We start from the raw sequence: 12,242 nt of genomic DNA, 5'->3' as shown, positions 1-12,242 counted from the left end.
GTGAGTTGGGGTGGGGAGGGTGGAGGAGCCAGGCCGGGGGACCCCGGGCCTCCTGGACTAACTCGGGCCTCTCTCCCCTTCCCGCCTCCAGAGTGTGACGAGACGCACCCCTGCGAGGGCCTGGGCCGGCATGCCACCTTCCGGAACTTCGGCATGGCCTTTCTGACCCTCTTCCGAGTCTCCACAGGTGACAACTGGAATGGCATTATGAAGGTGAGAGCCGCCTGCAGTGGGGTACCCCCAGGGCTGGCTTGGGCCCCAAAAGACAGCCCTACATCTTGAGCCAAGATTCCTTGGCGAGATGTGACTAAAAGCACATGCCCTTCCATCCGCCATGCCGGGACACCGGACCTCCCTCTCCCCCAGTCATGTTCTGACTCATGCTTCCCAGGCCAGTGTCTAATGCTCTCCTCCTGCCCTTCCGTCTCCTCCTTCATGCTCTGTGACACCAGTGACCCGATTTCCCATGACAGCTCCATCCGCTGTCCGCCCAGCCTCACCCCTCTACCCGCCTCCCCCAGGACACCCTCCGGGACTGCGACCAGGAGTCCACCTGCTACAACACGGTCATCTCCCCCATCTACTTCGTGTCCTTCGTGCTGACGGCCCAGTTCGTGCTGGTCAACGTGGTGATTGCCGTGCTGATGAAACACCTGGAGGAGAGCAACAAGGAGGCCAAGGAGGAGGCCGAGCTGGAGGCCGAGCTGGAGCTGGAGATGAAGCCGCTCAGCCCGCAGCCCCACTCGCCGCTGGGCAGCCCCTTCCTCTGGCCCGGGGTCGAGGGCCCCGACAGCCCCAAGCCTGGGGCCCCGCATGCCATGACCCACGCTGGAGCAGCCTCCTCTCGCTACTCCCTGGAGCACCCCACGGTGAGCACACGTCCCCACCTGCTGTAGGGGGTGTGGGGACGGGGACGGGGGCGGGTGGGTGGCCAGTGGCTCAATGGGTGGAACACAGGGAGTGGGCAGCGCAGCTGACCCAAGGGCTCCCCCTGGCCCTCCTGCTGCTCCTGCCTGGATGTGGAGGGACCAGCAGTCCCCTGCCCATCCCCAGCGATGGCACCCACACTCACTGCCCAGGGCCACGTATGTGCTGGCTCACTCATCCCCTGAGCCTCCACCGGCCTGGCCTCCCCTTCCTGGCTCTTAGGTTCAAGGCTAAGTTTTCTGTTTCCTTCCTGTTTCTTTCTTACCCTTGCCCGATTACCAAACCTCTTTCCTTCCCACCCTCAACCTGCCTGATTCCATCTCTCAATCCTTTTCCCCAATCTTCTCTTTCCTTCTCCCTCTCCCTGTGGGCTCTTATCTTCCATCTCCCATCTCTCCTTCCTCTTCCCACCCCTCTCTCTTCCCCACCATCCCCTTCCCTCCTCTTCCTCCGGCTCTTTGTTGCTGTGTGTGTGCACACACACACGTGTGTGTGTGTGTGTGTGTGTGTGTGTGTGTGTGTGTGTGGCCTCCTCTTTCTCCATCTGTGTCTCTGGTCAATCCCCTGCCACAACACTTCCCCTCACTGCCCCTCTGACCCCGTTCCCTGACTCTCCGGCTCCCCCTATGGGCTGGTCCTTCCCAGGACAGACAGATGTTTGACACCATATCCCTGCTGATCCAGGGCTCCCTGGAGGGGGAGCTGAAGCTGATGGACGAGCTGGCAGGCCCAGAGGGCCAGCCCTCTGCCTTCCCTCCAGCCAGCAGCCCGGGTGGCTCCGACCCACAGGTTACTGTGCCCGTGCTGTGCCTCCTTCCCTGACCCTGCGAGCTGTGCCGTGCTGTGCCTGCTTCGGGGGAGGTGGGGCGTTCCCTGCGCACTGGGGACCTGGAGGAAGAGCGGCCTGAGGGCCTCAGTTGAGCTTTGGGCTTGGCAGGAGGCACCGAGGTGTCCCTCCGCCTGAGATGAAGCTCTGGATCACCTAGTTGGAAGGGAGGGGTGCTGAGATTGGGCTTCTGAGGGAGAGGATGGATGGAGACGTGGTCTGGAGAGTGGAGGAGGTGAGGTGCCAGGCCCCAGGGAGAAAGGCCTCTGGGAGCAGAGCAGGTGGCAAGGAGATCCACTGAGGGACAGGCTTAGGCCACAGTCTTCCTTCTCTGAACCCACCAGCCACCCCCCCGTCCTCTGTTTGGAGGCTTTTTAAGCCATGGGACCCCCTGGGCATGACGGGTGCGGTCAGGAGCCCGTGGATGCTGACCTGGTCCTGAGAAAGGACGGGAGGCTCCAGCTGGGAGTGGATTCTGGGACGTGGGTCTGACCTACGGCTCGGCTTCCTCCTCAAGCCCAGCCCCTCCCCACGGTGCCACAGGTTTTTCTCCCCCAGTCCCGTCTAGACGAGGATCTTCTGCTTTCTGGGGTCCTCTTCTTCTCCCCCCGTGACCTCTCTGGCTGCCCTTGACCCCTCCACGTGGCAGAGCACCCCCCCACACCCCTCTCCTAGGCTAGGGGCTGCGGTAGACCTGGAGAGTAGGCACGGAAACAGGTGTCAGCTGGAGACTGAAAAGCCTCGAGTCCCACCGGCCCTGTTGGGTGAAGGGCTGGACAGGCAGGTTCCAGGGTCTGGGACACCTGCATCCGGATCCAAAGAAATGTACAGTGGTCCTCCCAGGGGGCGGGGCCTGGCCGCCAGGGTCTCAGAGAGGCTCCAGGGACCTGAACCTGGCGAAGACCCAGAGTGACCAGAGGGAGAGCGAGTCCTTCCTGAGGCCTCCCTCCTGAAGGAGGCCCGTGGGGGAAGGTGCTGAGAGAGAAGAGGATGCGATGAGAAGGGGTCAGGGCAGCCAGCTCATCGGGGCCAGATGGCCCCCCTGCCCCCCAGGGTCCTGCAGGCACTGACGTTCCCCCCCCCAGCAGGTTCCAGGTGAGACAGCCCGCGGTGTGGCCGCCCAGCCAGGTGTGTCCAGTGCCGGCTGGCAAGAGGGGAGCATCTCCCAGAGCACAAGCTGGAGAGGGCAGCTGCTATGCCAGCAGGCGGAGGAGGCCCCGGGAGGGGAGAAGCCAGAATCCGGGGGCAGGCCAAGTCCTGCCAGGCCTTTGGAAGCGGAGAGAATAGGCAGAAAGCAGTCGTCAGATTGGCGGCTTTGTGCCCAGCACCCGCCACGCCGCCGCTGTCTGTGCTGAGAGCAGAGAGGCGCGTTGCTGGCCTTTCTGCATCTCCCCCCCTGGAATCCTCATGAGAGTAAAGCCCTCCCCATCCCGCTCCCTCGGGGGGTGGGGGTGCTGTTAGGTTCCTGGGGGATCTGTAGAATACGTTCCTGTGTCTCCTGCTTTTGTCAGTGTTTGCCCTGGCTCTTTGGTGCCTGCCGCAGCCTCTCTGATCAGAGTTGGGGTGGAAGTTGGGGGTGGGGGGCTGTCCGTTGACTCGGGAAGCCGGTGGGGAGAGAGAAGGGAGGCCTCTTTTCCCTATGCTTTGTGGAAAGGGGGACAGAGGGGCTCTGTGTATGTGCGTGTGCGTTGCATGTGTGTGCGTGAGTGCTCTCCGTCCTGGTTTCTTATGCCTGATCATCTCTCTCCCTGTCTAGATCCCTCTAGCTGAGATGGAGGCTCTGTCTCTGACGTCAGAGATTGTGTCTGAACCGTCCTGCTCTCTAGCTCTGACGGATGACTCTTTGCCTGATGACACTCACACACTCTTACTTAGTGCCCCGGAGAGCAATGTACATGCACAGCCCCTCACTGCTCCCCCAGCCTCCCCGGGGGCTGGGCTGGCTGCCGGGCTCCAGGTCCCCCCCCTCCCCTTGTCACAGCCCCACCACCGCAGGCACTTAGTGCCCCGGGCTTTGTTAGGTGTCTCTCGGGTCCCCCCACTGTGGACAAAGAAATTAGATAATATGAAATCGGGGCCTCCCCCAGAAGGGCCCAGGGGCTACAGTTGTGAAAGGGTTAATCCAGACCCCCAGGAGTGACACAGCCCAAAGCAGAGGTGGCATCAGGATGCAGAATCAGCCTCTGCGTTTGGAGCCCTGTGCCAGCCAGCCCTCCCCCTCCCTGCACCCCTCTTTCCCACCTGCCCTCCGCCTTTCCCCTCCCCCCCGCCATCTGCCACCACGTAGTGGGTAAGAGCCACATTTCTGCTGCCACCATCTTGCCCTTTTCCACCGGGGCTGGGGGGGGGGGGGGGGGTGTCCTGTCTTCTCTGTCACTGTCCCTGCGTGTCCCTGTGTCCCGGGGACTTCTTTGTGTTTTGACAGCTTCTCCACCCTTGCCCGACCCCTGGTTCCTTCTGACTATGAGCAGCCCCCTCCTCCCTCCCTTCTTCTTTCTCTTGGGTCTTAAGGGGGACTGGGACCCCCTTCCTCACGGCAGGGCTCTGTGCTGGCCACAGGCTGGGGGTCCCTAGGGGTCTTGGGGTGGGTGCAGAAGTGGAACCTGAGCTGAGAGGGGGAAGCAAAGGAACCAGACTCCCTTCAGCACAGCCATTCCCAGGCCTGGTGGGCTGCTCAGCCGGCTGGGCCCGTGTGGGACCCTGCAGCCTCTCTGAGAACGGGGAACAGACCGGGGGATGGAGACGTCTCTTGGGAGCAAACCGTGTCTCCCTCTGGCTGGGGTCAAAGGCTGGTTCCTGCCTTTCTTTGAAATAGATTCCAAACACCCACCTTAACGCCCAGTCTCTCCACTGAGGAGGACCTGAGTGCCCAGCCCACCCCACTGTGTGATTAAAAGGGCCTCACCCGCTGTGACATCCCCTAGCGTTCGGTCATTCAGCCTGTTAACTCAGCCCATGCCCAGTAGTGGGTGCTGAGGCTGCCTTAAATATCAGATGGGGACATAGAAGGCAGTCCCAGCTGCCAAGTCTCCTGCTCACTGGGAGGGTCCTCCCCCATTCCCAGTCCCCGCCCTCCACAGCCCCAGCAAGGAGGACTGCCGAATGCTGTTAGCTTTTCACCCTCCCTTGTGGTCCTTCGGCCCCTCTCAGTGGGGCCTTGAGGATGAGCTCTTAAACCAGGCTGGGGGCTGGGGGCTGCTCTCCCTCCTTTGGACACCTCCTCACCCTCCACCATCTCCCCCCCCCCCCCGCCGGGAGGCTCCAAGGGTTACAGTGTGGATGGTTTTGTGGGGCCAGGGCCTCCTCCCACCCCCTTCCTCCCTGTGTGTGGAGGGCTCCTCCATGTGTCTACCCTTCTGCCTGACCACACTCATCCCATCACTACCTTGTCCGAGAAGGGGATGGGGGCCAGGGCCTTGGGCGGTGGCGAGGGGTGGGGAGCTTTTGGCTTCTGTTGTCCCTCTCTGCCTCAGTTACCCAATCTAGACGGCCCCTCTTCCGCCCACTTCCCTCCCCTGTTTCTTTTGCAGAGGGGGCCCCACCCGGGGGAGGTGCCAGACCTGCTGACGGTGCGCAAGTCCGGGGTCAGCCGCACGCACTCTCTGCCCAATGACAGCTACATGTGCCGGGATGGAAGCACTGCCGAGGGGTCCCTAGGACACAGGAGCTGGGGGCTCCCCAAAGCTCAGTCAGGTACCAGGGCCCGGGGCAAGCCAGCATGGCTCACACTGGGGACCCCGTCCTTGACTAGGCTCAGTCCTAACCTGGGGGGAAACTGAGGCCGCCAAAGAGGGCTCTCCTATTTCTGAGGAGCCCCCAGCCCCTGCCTGAGGGAGGTGGCTTTCGAACAGGGTGAGGGTTCTGTGGTAAGGGTGGAGGCCCTGATGGGGGACGGAGAGAGGAAGGGAGGGGACCCAGGTGGGAGCCAGACTGGTGGGCCCTCCAGCTCTTCTCTTTCCTCCTTCCCCTGTGCCCTCCTCCCGCAGGCTCTGTCTTGTCCGTTCACTCCCAGCCAGCAGACACCAGCTACATCCTGCAGCTTCCCAAAGATGCACCCCATCTGCTCCAGCCCCACGGCGCTCCCACGTGGGGCGCCATCCCCAAACTGCCCCCGCCGGGCCGCTCCCCTTTGGCTCAGAGGCCACTGAGGCGCCAGGTAAGCAGGCGCGGAGAGGTGGGCATGGGCCTGAGGGCCAGCCTCTCTGCCGGGAATCCTCGGCTGTTGGTGATGACCAGGGCGGCCTCTTCCGTTCTCCGAGCAAACCCTGACTGTGAGCCGGTGACAGGCCAGCCCAGGCACCAGGACGCAATGCCAGACCAAGCAGAGGCGGTCTGTGCCCTCCAGGAGTTGGCCCCCCGCCCTGTTTCACTGAGGAAGCCTGGAGGCCAGAGGAGGCCCAGGCTGCCCAGGGACACATGACAAGTTGGAGCGGAGCCAGGCTTCTGACTCCCTTTTCCCGACCCAGAGCTGCCTCCCTGTTCTCTGTATTTCTAATCCTAGCTAAGGGGCACGAGGCAGATTTTTAAAAAATATACATTTTTATTGATTTCAGAGAGGAAGGGAGAAGGAGAGAAAGATAGAAACATCAATCAATGATGAGAGAGAATCATGGATCAGCTGCCTCCTGCACGCCCCCTACTGGGGATGGAGCCCGAAATCCAGGGCATGAGCCCTGACTGGGAATCGAACTGTGACCTCCTGGTTCATAGGTCGACACTCAACCACTGAGCCACACCGGCTGGGCTCGAGGCACATTTTAGGTGTCCCCGTCTTTGGCCAAACCTGGGGCCCACCTTGTGGAGGCCACACTCCGGGGGCCCAGAGCAGAGGCTCGTGTAGCCAGGTGAGGCTTGTGTGTTGCCCAGCAACAAGCCCACAGCTCATGCGGTGTGTGTCCTTAGGTCTGAGCATGGCCACATGAGAATCTGCTCAATCCCACCCATTGGGGGAACAGGCACAGTCCCCATCCGTCCTGTAAATAGTCACTGAGCCGTCCCTGTGTGCCAGGCCCCGGGGAGACAGACAAATGAGACAGCCCCTGCCCTCCGGAGCGCAGGGTGTGACAGTAGACTATACCCCATCAGATCTCTGCAGGGACGGGTCACGGCGCTGAGATGCTCGGGGGCCTGGTGCAGCAGGGAGCAAAGACGAGGAAGGGGTCTGCTTTATTGGAGGGTGGAGATGGTCGGGCTGGACATCACAGAGGACCGGAGCCCATAGAGTTGAGGGTGCTTCCGGCCAGAGAGGCAGGGAGGCATGCGGGAGCTGGCTGGAGAGCAGAGCTGACCCAGTGCCTCCTTGGGTCCCAGGGGCTGGGAATTGCAGGCCTGGGGGAGACCCTGAGGGGGGCAGTGGCTAGAGGGCCCGATGCACATGGCCCGTACCTCTCAACAAGAGCGAATACTGGGCCCTCTGCTTAGGGCGGTCCTGCAGCTCCCTGGACGGGGAGGAGGGGGCTCCCTGGCTTGCCTGGAGGAACAGCTAATGGGGAAGAGGAAGCCCCAGGCTGAGCCCTCCCCCCACCCCACACAGGCAGCAATAAGGACCGATTCCCTGGACGTTCAGGGCCTCGGCAGCAGGGAGGACCTGCTGTCAGAGGTGAGTGGGCCCTCCCCGCCTCTGGCCCGGACCTCCTCCTTCTGGGGCCGGTTGAGCACCCCGGCGCAGCATTCCTGCAGCCAGAGCAAGATCTTGAAGCACACGCACTCGCCAGCCCCCTGCCCGGGCCCAGAACCCACCTGGGGCCAAAGCCCACTGGAGACCAGACGCAGCTTAGAGCTGGACACGGAGCTGAGCTGGGTTTCAGGAGACCTCCTGCCGGCGGGCGGCCAGGAGGCGCCCCCTTCCCCACGGGACCTGAAGAAGTGCTACAGCGTGGAGGCGCAGAGCTGCGGGCGCCGGCCCGCGTCCTGGCTGGAGGAGCAGAGGAGGCACTCCATTGCTGTCAGCTGCCTGGACAGCGGTTCCCAACCCCACCTGGACCCCGGCCCCTCTGGCCTTGGCGGGCAACCTCTTGGGGGGCCTGGGAGCCGGCCCAAGAAAAAACTCAGTCCGCCCAGTATCTCTATAGACCCCCCCCAGGGCCAGGGCGCTCGGCCCCCACCCAGCCCTGGCATCTGCCTCCGGAGGAGGGCTCCGTCCAGCGACTCCAAGGATCTCTCGGCCTCCGGCCCCCCTGACAGCATGGCTGCCTCGCCCTCCCCAAAGAAAGACATGCTGGGTGTCTCCGGTTCATCCGCTGACCCAGCAGACCGGGACCCCTGAGTCCTGCCCCACTCTCCCACTCACCTTTCTCCACTGGGTGCCAAATCCTAGCTCCTCCTCTTGGGCTCTATTCCTGACAAAGGTTCCACGTGGACACCCAGGAGGCGCCCCTCCCTCCCTCGGTGGCACTGGGCACGGGCAGAAGCAGGATTTCCAGCGAGGGGGAAGCAGCAGCCGTGCCCACCCTGGCTCCAGGCAGGAGGAGAAGCCCAGTGCAGCTGAGGACCCCGACACCAGGAGCTGTTGGGAGAAAGCAATACGTTTGTGCAGAATCTCTGTGTATATTCTATTTTATTAAATTAATTGAATCTAGTATATGCGGGATGTACGGCCTTTTGTGACTGAAGAGACTTGTTTCCTTCTACTTCTATGTGTCTCAGAATATTTCTGAGGCGAAGGCGTCTGTCCCGGCTATTTTAACCTAAAATAACCAGTCTAGTTATAGCCCCTCTTCTTGCAAAGCACAAGCTGGGACGGCGAGTGCATCACAGCCCTGACGGTGACCCATCTTCAGCGGAGAGCGGGGACCATTTTGGAAACTGTAATGTAACTTATTTTCTCCTTGAACCTCGTCATCATTTTCTGTAGGAAAAAAAAAAAAAGAAAAAGAGAGAAAAAGAAAAAAATACGATTTTACAAATGAAATGAAACCTTTTTATATATATACGTACATACATATCTATATCTATATATCTATATCTATATAATAAAGTAATTTTCCAAAATAAAGTTAATCACGGTCCAGAGTAAAAGCACAAGGCACAGTTAGGCATTTCCAGATGGCACTGGAGAGATTCGGGGAGGTGGGGAGTGGGCGGTGGGAGGGAAGGGATCAAAGCTGCCTTTGCGTGTGTGTGTGTGTGTGTGCACGCACACACGTGTGTGTGCATATGATTATGTATGAGTGTGTGAGGGGGTGTGTATGTATAAGTGGTATGAGTGTATTGTGAGTGTGTATGTATGAGTGTGGATGAGTGGATGTGTGTGAGTGTGTGTGAGTGTGTGTATGTGTGTGTATATGAGTGATGTGTAAGAGTGTATATATATGAGTGAATGTCTATGAGTGTATGTGTGTGTATATATGAGTATATATGTATTTGTTCATGCCTGAGGCAAAGAGAACCCAAATGCCTCTCCCTGGAGGCTGCAGCCTCCCAGCCTGACCTCGCAGGGGAAGGGAGGAGGGGAGAAGCCGCCCCTCTGCGTGGTGGGAGGCTGGGCAGGCAGGATCCACTCCGGCTTCTATCAGAGCTTTATCGCTGCTGCCTCTGAGCCAGGCCGCTCTGCGAATGTAATTCCAGATTAACTCTTATTTCTGCTGACAGCTACCAGCTTCGCACCGAAAGCTGGAAATGGGCATAATGAAGCTGTTTTGGTTAATGGGGCCGTTTGAGGCTGGGAGAGGCAGCTTCAGCTGTTGAGATCCCATCCCTGGGTTGGTGGGGGAGGGGCGGTGCTTCTGGGTTTTCCCTTCCCAGGCTTCCGCAGGGCAACCTCAGCAGTCTGGGTCTGGGCTTCGGTTGTGGGAGTCCCTGACCCGCGCCGCGGGGACCAGCCCATCAGGACAGGCGACGGGATGGAGCTATATAAACAGAGGGCTGCTGTCTCCCAAGGGCGAGGGGACCAGGGCCAGGTGTCCATTGGAATTGGTAGGTCGGGAAGCCAGGCTGAGTGGGGAGCTGGCTCCCGGGGCTGAGTGAGTGCCCACAAGGTGTTCATACTGCCTGCTGCTGCCTGCCCAGTGGGAGCAAGCAGAGGAGGGAGGGAGGGGAAGGAAGGACAGGAAGAAGGGGAGAGGAGGAGGGGCTATGGACATGGCCCAGAACCTCCTTTCTGGTGCTACCGCGGGCAACAGTCTCTGATCTGAAACCCTGGTGCCCAGAGGCGGCGCCACAGGCCCCGAGGACAGGCTCAACCAGCCTGTTCCCTGCTAGCCACCCAACCCCACTCCCTTGAACAGGCCCAGCACCTTCCAACTCCAGGATTCTTGAAACTTCAACAGCAGCTGGCAGCTCTCACTCGCAGCTCCTCCCCATCTGAACCTGGGACCAGGGGGGCCGCGGGTGCGTGCCAGACTGCTGGGCGATGAACCAGGATGCTTTTTCCAACCTGGTGTTTCCTAACCTGGACAGAAATGATACCACTCCTTAAAGCAAACACCTGGTTTGATTCTCTTGGAGTTTGACCCAAAAACCTGCAATAATGTCAGATTCTATTTTCTCTGTCCTCCTCGGGTGGGGGAGGGGGGAGGGTGCTCATAGAAGCTGCCTTCTTTTTTTTTTTAGCCAAATTGTACAAAATTCCTAGAGTTTTGTGACCTAGGCTTGCAAGTTAAGCTTTTATATTTTTGTAGAATTCCGTAGCTGTCTATTCCTTAGTAAGGCTGGGGGGTTTGGGAAAGGGGTTCTGGGGCCTTTGTACCTCTAATAGTTGGAGGATTCTGGGTCACGATTAAGCCAGAGAGCTGAGCTGCCACCCTGTCCCCTCCAACCCAGCCCAGGACCCCTCAGAGTCAACGTGGGTATCTGGGGGAGGGAATCAATCGTGGCATCTCCCCTAACCATGTAAAGTCTTTATCAATGATGGAAACTGTTGTGTCCCATTAAAAGAGTTTGAAATGGAAATGATGGCACTACTGAATCTTATTAACAGTAGTAATAATAACAATGATGCTCACCTCATGATGCTTGTGTGGATGGTTTTTATTCTGCTCCAGGATACCGGGCGGGGGTGGGGGTGGGTGGGTGCTGAGGAGGCTGGGGGTGGGGAGGCAGCAGGTCTTGAATTAGTGCCTCCAGGGCCAGAGTTGGAACTGACTAGGAACTTCAGGGATGTGGGGGCTTCGGGAGGTACATGTGCTCTGAGCCTCCTCCTTGGGGGTTCAGAAGAAATCATGTCAGCAGCTGCAACACACACACCCACCCCCCGCTCAGGCTTGGCCGCTTCTGCTTCCTCTACCCCCAGACGTCAGGAAAAGGTCTGTCTGGGGGGAGGGAACTGGGACGAGGAGTGAGCTGAGCTGGTGCTAAAAACAAATCTGAGACTCACCGGCAGTCTCTCACTTACTCCTCACAACACCCTAGCGAGGGGTGTACCGTTGCTCTCATTTCCCCACGAGGCTATGGATTCAGAGAGGTTCCGTGATTTGCCCACGGTCACACAGCCAGGAAATGGCAGACGTTATGCTAGTCTGGCCAACCTACAGTCCATTGGCTTCACCCGACCCCAGCCGCTTCTCCTGTGGAGGGCATGGGGGGTGGTGCAAAGTGCCTCGCCAGGGTGGCCTTTTCCAAAGCGATACCACCTGTGTTCACAGAAAGGTACAGGTGAACGCCCAGCTCGGCACACCTGGAGGCTTAGAGCAGCCCCAGCCCTCCACCTTGCATGGGGAGAGAGGTTCCACCGCAACAAAAAGTGTCTCTAAGCATGCGCTCTACCACTGAGCTATATCCCCACCTCCTGAGCTCTAGGGGCTTGTGCAAGGGCTGGCCACGGCTGGCTCTGCAATCCCCCAGCTTCCCAGAAACCACCTTTCCCTGACATAACGCTGCCCTCCCACCCCCGAGCACCCCTCCTTCTCCCAGCCCCTTGTCTCTTTTGTCCTCGCCCCCTGCCCCACTCAGACCTCCATCATCACCCGTAGTCCCCCCCCCACCACAGCCTGGTGCCCCATGGCCTCCTGTCTGCTCTCCTGGGCTAGCTGAGCGGCCTGACCGATAGGGCTGGTGACAGCAGTGTAGTGAGGGCATCAGACACCAGATGCAGCACCAGCCACCTACACCCGGTGCCACCCCACCCAGTGCCCCCTCTCAGAGGTACCAAGCCAGGGAGAGGACACCAACACGTGGACACGCTCTGTGGACAGGTGCTCTGCATACCCCATCCCCAAAGGAGGCAACAGCCTCACGGGGCCCAGCGAGGGGCCTTGTCTGTGGTTGGGGAAGCCCCGTCATCAGAGTGCTTAGCCGTGGCACCCAGGGATCCCTGCCTAAGGCCAGTGACCAGGGCTAATCCAAACAGTGGTTTCTAGGAGGGGGGTTAACGCTCCAAAGTGAGTTTAGTTGTTGGCTGGTGTCCTGCTCTGAGGGCACAGCAAAGCAGACGAAAGCGGTGGCAGCTCCAGCGAATGCCCAGGTGGGGATTCTGCAAGGGAACATTGAAACTGTCTTAGCCCCGGCCCAGGTGTGGGAAATGCTGACTGAGGCCCACGGAGCTAATTAATTC

The 12,242-nt window shown here is 59.9% G+C and overlaps 1 protein-coding gene across 27 annotated transcripts in view; it reads left to right on the top strand.

Moving 5' to 3' along the window:
- CACNA1G (calcium voltage-gated channel subunit alpha1 G) overlaps nt 1-8,284 on the top strand; it is a 62,529-nt gene extending 54,245 nt beyond the window's left edge. For 15 of the 27 annotated variants that reach the window (XM_054708902.1, XM_054708896.1, XM_054708892.1 and 12 more), the window contains 5 exons: nt 92-213; nt 522-869; nt 5,284-5,446; nt 5,740-5,909; nt 7,287-8,284. In XM_054708902.1, the coding sequence (XP_054564877.1) occupies nt 92-213; nt 522-869; nt 5,284-5,446; nt 5,740-5,909; nt 7,287-8,018 (1,535 nt within the window). In that variant the 3' untranslated portion in view covers nt 8,019-8,284. Of the gene's footprint in view, nt 1-91; nt 214-521; nt 870-1,572; nt 1,717-3,509; nt 3,645-5,283; nt 5,447-5,739; nt 5,910-7,286 lie in introns of all 27 variants that reach the window. The other 12 variants (XM_054708884.1, XM_054708886.1, XM_054708882.1 and 9 more) reach the window with 4 other exon arrangements.
- Nucleotides 8,285-12,242: the final 3,958 nt, after the last annotated feature.

This window comes from Eptesicus fuscus, chromosome 20, assembly GCF_027574615.1.
Source record: "Eptesicus fuscus isolate TK198812 chromosome 20, DD_ASM_mEF_20220401, whole genome shotgun sequence".
Lineage (NCBI taxonomy): Eukaryota > Metazoa > Chordata > Mammalia > Chiroptera > Vespertilionidae > Eptesicus > Eptesicus fuscus.
Note: the sequence above shows the minus strand (reverse complement) of the source record. Positions and strands in the feature narration are given on the sequence as shown.